General features: G+C 35.1%; 1 protein-coding gene across 4 annotated transcripts; it reads right to left on the minus strand.

Annotated features, from left to right (window-relative positions):
* Window positions 1-1,270: 1,270 nt before the first annotated feature.
* On the minus strand, window positions 1,271-5,771 carry LOC7475139 (BEL1-like homeodomain protein 1). 4 transcript variants are annotated; one of them, XM_024586454.2, is made up of 5 exons: window positions 5,642-5,771; window positions 4,044-5,129; window positions 2,892-3,265; window positions 2,596-2,656; window positions 1,271-2,450 (listed from the first exon to the last, which is right to left on the minus strand). In XM_024586454.2, the coding sequence occupies exons 2-5, from the start codon at window positions 4,962-4,964 to the stop codon at window positions 1,608-1,610; spliced, it is 2,199 nt and encodes a 732-aa protein (XP_024442222.1). In that variant the 5' UTR covers window positions 4,965-5,129; window positions 5,642-5,771; the 3' UTR covers window positions 1,271-1,607. The 4 variants fall into 4 exon arrangements, with proteins under 4 accessions (XP_024442222.1, XP_002299773.2, XP_024442227.1 ...); XM_002299737.4 differs by having other exon boundaries at window positions 5,518-5,743; XM_024586459.2 differs by lacking the exon at window positions 5,642-5,771 and adding an exon at window positions 5,236-5,490.
* Between the last annotated feature and the right edge of the window lie 960 nt (window positions 5,772-6,731).

Consider the following 6,731-nt stretch of genomic DNA (forward strand, 5'->3'; position numbering starts at 1 on the left):
ATTGTGTTAGATGCTTCCATATGAGGCGGTTATGATTAGGTGTTTTTTTTTTTACCTTGAAAACACCTAAAATAAGATCTAGACTTGAGAAGATTTTTTAGTTTCAGGTTAATTTTGGGTTTCAAATCTTTTTTTGTGTGTGTGTTTTCAGAAATCATGGATTGATTTAACAAGGTTCATACGGTGTTTTCTAGGTGTTTTGAGTCAAAAATAAGTTGAAAATGAATTTTTAGGGTGAAAAAAGAACTTCGTTTTTCCGGCCACACCAGTGGCTGAATTTTGAGCTTAGCGAACGAGGCACCGTCTGCCCCATTAATTAAACTTTAAAAAAAAGGCCCGCGCACAAACCATAGCTTCAAGGGCCAAGCGCTAAGCCTGACTTACCAGACCCTGCAATACTTGGCCTAATTCTTTTCTTTAAAAAAATATGATTTTTTTTAATTGATGCCTTATTTTTCATGAATTTTAAAAATAATTTTTTGGTATTTGATTTAATTAATACACATTATCTATAATTGTTTTTGTTAATTTAGCCATTTTTATATTGCAATTGTTTTTTTTTTATGATAGTAGATGTGTTTAATTTTTAAAGAGATTGGTATGATTCATAAGTGAGATTTTTAATAAATTGAATTTGTTTTTTGTTTTTTTATAAAATTTTAAATACATGCAACCTTGCATAATATTTTTTTCTTTTATATTGTTCATGCAATTTGAAAAGTTAATAGGAATTGGAATCTTTTTTTGTCTTTTTTTTTTCAATTTCATACTTTATCATTGATTTTTAGTTTTTTTATTGTTGTCTTATTTTTTTATCATATTATTAAATTAATCAAGATTTAATCTGATTATCAAATTTCTAAACATAAGCTTCTTTTAAACTTTTTTCTTTCTTGGTTAAAAAAAATTAGAGCTTAGATGTCTTATGAATAGTATACAAGTAAAATCATTGAAACGTTTTATGAATATTATGAATATTGTACATATATATTTTTATAATATTAAAAAATATTTATTTTTTGCATTAAATCACTATTGGTTTTTTTCCTTTTTATTTTTTATTAATATCTTATTTTTTAATCATGTCATTAATCGAGTTTATTAACCACATCTAGCTTATCAAAATCTTAGAATTGTTTTAAAAAAAATATTTACATCGTTATAATAAAAAAAAAATAGACGCAACATAACGCAAGTCATCTACGTGGTAATCTACTACACCAATACACATATACAAATAGAGGGATTGGGAGATTTGCGTACCCAAATATGAAATAACCCATTTTGCATATCCATGAAATCTTAATTTCCATATAACTATGCCCCAATGTAGAATATAATATACAATCATTTAATTAATTAACCTTAATTATGAACTCAATCCTCCCCTAAGCAATATGTAAGAACACTAGCTAGTTGTTCTCTATAACTAAAACCTAGCTACACTGCCTTTTCATCTTGCTTTGCAGCAATCATCATGCTTGTAAGCTTTTCTTTAGCTTCTCTTTCTATAGGCCAGGGTACATTAGAAAGGAGAGAGCTGTTACTTGCACATGCATGTTACCTGAGATCTTGAAGTATGAATTGTTAAGTACATATCGAATTGATCAGGCCACAAAATCTGGTAATAGTTGAGCAGGAAACCTCTTTCTGTTTTGAATGTCAACACTCTCAAAACCAGAGCTGGAGTGAGAATTTTGTGAGGTGTTAATCCCAGAAAAGTCAGGTTCACTGGTTCCAATTTCTATTCTTCTTCCACCCAGCTGAATGTTCTGGCTGGAGAGGTAGTTTTGCTGAGTTCCTGAAAGAGAAAGGTTCTCACAGTGTGGTAAGCCAAGAGTGAGGGAGACACTATTTCCACTAAATCTTGGGGTCAACTGCTCAATGTTAAACCTTCCAAGATCTCCCATTGGATATGCTCCAAAAGATCCATTGCTGCCAGTTATTAGAGGATAACCATCCTTGGTCAACCTGTCACCACCAAAATTCACACCGATTTCCCTACTTGTCTCACCATGTTTCACGTCCATGTCCATGGAGAGGATACTACTTGGAGAATTCTGCATGTCACCGCTCCTTGGTTTCTTTGAACTTTGAGCAATTCCTTCCATTTCAGCTGGCCCAATAAGTGTAAAACCAGCTTGCTGTTGAAAGGATGCTCCCATGGGAGACATTGAGATTGTTGGGTTTGAAAATCTAGTAGGAGAACCATTCTGGTTGGTGGGTTTTTCAGGTTGTTTTGATTGAAGTACTACTCCCTTAAGTTGATCCATGTGATGTGTACTGCTCTCTCCTGGTGCACTAGAATGGGACCCAGACTCTTTGTTCTCATTTTTACCTCCACTCTCCTCAGAACCATCCTTCTCTCGCTCCTTGATTTCCTCCAAGTACATTTCCTCAACCATAGGCTTCCACAGCCGAACTCGAGCATTTATAAACCAATTAGACACCTGCATATACATGATCAGTTCATATATGTAGTTCATATTGGATAATGATTCATAGCAGAAGAAGGAAATCAATCACCTACCCTATAATTTATTGCTGAATATATATATAATTGCGGCTGATATTGAGGAGGATTAGAGTTCATACCTGGCTCCTAGTAAGCCCTGTTTGTTTTGCAAGCATGTGCTTATCAGAATCCTTGGGATAACTGTGTTGATCAACCAGAAGCAAAACATTTGTCACAAAATCAAACTAAGAAATAGCCAATGCACGCATATTTAATAATGATGCCATATATATATTCCCATACTTGTAAGATCATATAATGAAAACCATTACTGGATCCTCGTCTAAAAGATTAGTTCAATCTGTTAGGTGAAGCTCCCATAATGGTTATTACTATATTCATATTTTCTCTTGCACTACTTATCAGAGGAACATACGGGTGAAGGAAGTGCTCGAAGAGCCAAGCGCGAAGAACTGAAACAGCACGTTCAGGCAATCCTCTCTGGGGTCTCCAAGCATTGTGTTGGACCATTCCAAGTTGTTGTAGTGCTCGCTGTTGTCGAAGCTGATGATCCACATACCTTAGTCTTGAACCTTCAACCTTTGCTCCAATGCAATCCTCTTCACCCAAGCTCTTGCTCGTGGCCCTGATTTGTGAAGCGATTGTGTCTTTAAGACTCCTGAATTGCCTTGAGATAGTCTGTAATGCTAGGGCAGTGTATGATTTCGCTGCACCGTATCCTGCTGCTTGCTCGAATGAGGAAACTACTACTTGCATTTGGTGGTGGTATTGCCTGTATCTTTGGTCCACCTTGAAAGTTTCCAAAGCAAGAGACAGATTAAGTACAATAGGACCACATTAGACTTGAGCACTTAGTCTAGGGATGGAAAAGGAAAGAAAGCAGGACTGTGACTTTATTGCATGTTTCAGGTTATAAGATCATCAACTTGCATTTCACCAAATAATTTATCACAACCACAAGAGAAGAAGAAAAAAGAAAAAGAAAAAGAAAAAGGAAGAAACAAGAAAAACAGCTGGGGTAATTGATATAACTACGGCTGCCATGAAATTGACCTTGTTAATGGACCTGTTTGACTGGGACCTAACTTAACTGCCATAAAAAGACGAACATACATAGTTTGTATTAATGGAAATAAAGTCTCTCATGCTCTACAATAATTTCCACCATGCCAAGCTACCATCTCTTCTTCATTTTCATCTTCAAGATATATATTAGTAGGAGAATTATACACATAGGTCACTACCGAAAGGAAAATGTACGGATTGTATAGATTTAGTGGTAACAAGAATTTTTAGTGATGAGTTCAGTTTTCGATGATCCCAAAATCAAGTGACGAAGACCTTACTCTACTTATAATCAAAGTACTTAATTTCAACATTATTTACTGTGGAAACAGCACACGTGAATTTACATGTAGCATTTGAAAGGAAAGCGGGTAATGTTTTCTATTTTGACAGGTAAAAAATCTAAAGCAGCCATCAAAGGAAAGCAGCCACAGAAGTATGCAACTTGTTTTACACACACACACACACACGCACACATACACACAGATATACATGTACGTACCTCATCAAGCATGGTTACAAGCTTTGCCTTCTTCATTTGCAGCTCCTGCCTATGGGCTGTAGTAAGGTCAGCTCCACGCTTAGCACTAGTTTCACCAACAGCTTCACCACTACCATCAGAACCATCTCCAGTTATAGATTCTTTAGTCATCTTCATTTTCTCTTTAGTCCTTGCTATAATGCCACTCTTTATCAGGTCTTTCCCCACATTAGCAACTTCATCAAGCAACTCCTGTGTAGCTCTCAGGTACTTGGATCCCAAAACCATGTTTTGCATACAGGAAACCCCATTCGACACTGCCGAAACAGACGGCGGAGAGTTCCCAGAAAGTCTGATTTCATCACCTGAAGACACAACCGAAACATGAGGATGCAATGCTTGAATCTCATGCTCATTGCTTATAGCTCTACTATAGGGTGTCGGTGGTGCCGGTGCTTGCTGAGACGAAAGGCTTAGAGATAATCCTTGCCTTCCTGGAGACACCACCACCGGCCTCCGAAAACCCACCTGGGACGACATGACATCATGGGCCCCACTAGACTCACTAGCTGTAGCAGCTGATGCGACCGAATTCTGATCTATTGAACCCCAGATGTTATAGTGAACACTAGGGACAACCCCGTGTAGGGACGATGGACGGCTGTGATTGTCGGGAACTGAGGAAGTGATGTTGGAAGAGGGTACAGGAAGGGGGATGCCGACAAAGTGGTGATTCTGCGGCGGTCCATGGGAAAGGCTATTGTTAACAGTGTTACTGTGGTTGAAGAAGATCATATTTGGAGACTGTTGTTGGTGCTGCTGTTGAGTAGCGTCAGAGTAAGATGAGAGGTAGTTAGGGTTCATGAGATAAAGTGTCTGGATCCCATCAGATGGTGCAGCTGCTGCTTGGATTTCTGAGCTTCCATGAAAGTACGTTGCCATTAAATATGATCTACAAAAGGCAAAGTCAATAACCTTTGAGACTCAATCCTATATGTGCAAGCAACTTTAATTGTGTATCCAAAGCTCGAAGCACTGAACGAAGAATCAGCCCATTTTGATGATTGATTCAGAGGAATTGGATCCTGAGTTAAACCTGAAGAAAATCTGGAGCAAGACACGAAAGAGAGTGATTATCAATCTAAATCTTCACAAGTACATGATAAAACAAAACATGTATACATGTAGTTTACCACACAAATCAACCACCTACTAGCTAGAAACTTAAGATCTGATCCGTAGAAGAAGAAGAAGAAGAAAGGGAGGAAGTGAAGAATATGTGCTGAAGTTGTTTATATATTGCTATCAAGCTAGCTAGAGAGGGAAAGGACAGGAAACGGAGAGAGAAAGGGTGGGGGAAGAAATCAGTTAAGAACAGGACACAAACCCCATCAAAGATCTTCATTCAGAGACAGTAAATTAATGTATAAAAAAATGTGAAAAATGGAAAGGAACCCATCAAAGAAGTTGCAGAGACAAGTTCAGTAATCAGTACCATTCAATTATGATTAAAGCAAGCAATTGCACACGAGGGATGGAAGGAAGCAGTGGTAGCTAGCTATATATCCCTAAAAGGACATGAGTTTAATATATATGTATCGAATCCAACAAGTGTCTACCATAACAGCAAGTTCTTTAGACTTGGGTAGGGGTCTGATCTTGTCAGAGAGACTGAATTTTTTGCTGCCGTTCTCCAAGTAAAAATGACAATGATAAATACAAAAGAAAGATAGAGGCTTTAAAAGGCCACACAAGAAAGATACCCTACTTTATTTTTCCACTAAAGTGTCCACACATTTATGGTTTTTCTTTTCATTTTCCATTATTTCTATACTGTAATTATAGTAATAATACTAATAATACTAATAATGTCTTGTTGTTTGTTCTTTTTACATATTGTGTACCATTTTTCTTTTTTATTTGTGTTTTTATATTGCTATTTGTGAGTTTGGTATTATGATATATATAATATTTTTTACTTAAAAATATATTTAAATAATTTTTTTTCAGATTCTTTTAAAAATAACACATCTCGTAAAAGTTTAAGAAAACTATTAAAGTTCAATTTTTTTTGAGAAAATGTATAATTTAATAGATTGTGTTGTTTCCATAATATAATCTATTTTTTTAAAAAAATATATACAAGTTACATTGTTGAGAACAACATAATCTATATAAATTTTCAGGATTATTCTATTACCAACCATGCAACCTAAAAGAATTATGAACAACAATTCAACCTTCATGGAGTAAAACAATGTCCAAATTTTGGACATTTCATTTTATATATATATAATTTTAAAAATAAATAAGCAAACTAAATGGGTTGACCAACCAAAAAGTTGACCAAAGCAACCAAACTATTTAATGAAATACTAAAGTCATGTTATATATATATAATTCTTAATTTACCAATCCGGTGTGGATAGAGTTAAACTAAATTGACTAGGTCAATTGATCTTTGACTAAGTTTAATTGGATTAATTTTTAGTCGGTGTTAATTTAAATCTGATTCTGATTAGATCTCGAGTCACCAGGTATATTTTTAAAATTATTTGATTTTTTAATAAAAAATTAAAATATCTAAGATTTTGATAAAATAAAAAAAGGATCCAAATAAATGTTTAAATTTTAGACATTCTTTAATTCCATGTAACTTGTGCTGGTTGTAACAAGGCAATTTTCACAAATTTATTGTTTTTTAAGTTG

Source organism: Populus trichocarpa, chromosome 1 (genome assembly GCF_000002775.5).
Source record: "Populus trichocarpa isolate Nisqually-1 chromosome 1, P.trichocarpa_v4.1, whole genome shotgun sequence".
Classification (NCBI taxonomy): domain Eukaryota; kingdom Viridiplantae; phylum Streptophyta; class Magnoliopsida; order Malpighiales; family Salicaceae; genus Populus; species Populus trichocarpa.

Bases quoted from the DNA above. Each gene is read 5' to 3' on its own strand.
- LOC7475139 (XM_024586454.2), bottom strand. From the start codon at position 4,964: ATGGCAACGTACTTTCATGGAAGCTCAGAAATCCAAGCAGCAGCTGCA. The intron at 3,266-4,043 runs GTACGTACATGT...GAAACTTTCAAG, and splicing joins TTGTAACCATGCTTGATGAG to GTGGACCAAAGATACAGGCA. The intron at 2,657-2,891 runs GTATGTTCCTCT...TGATCAACACAG, and splicing joins TTCGAGCACTTCCTTCACCC to TTATCCCAAGGATTCTGATA.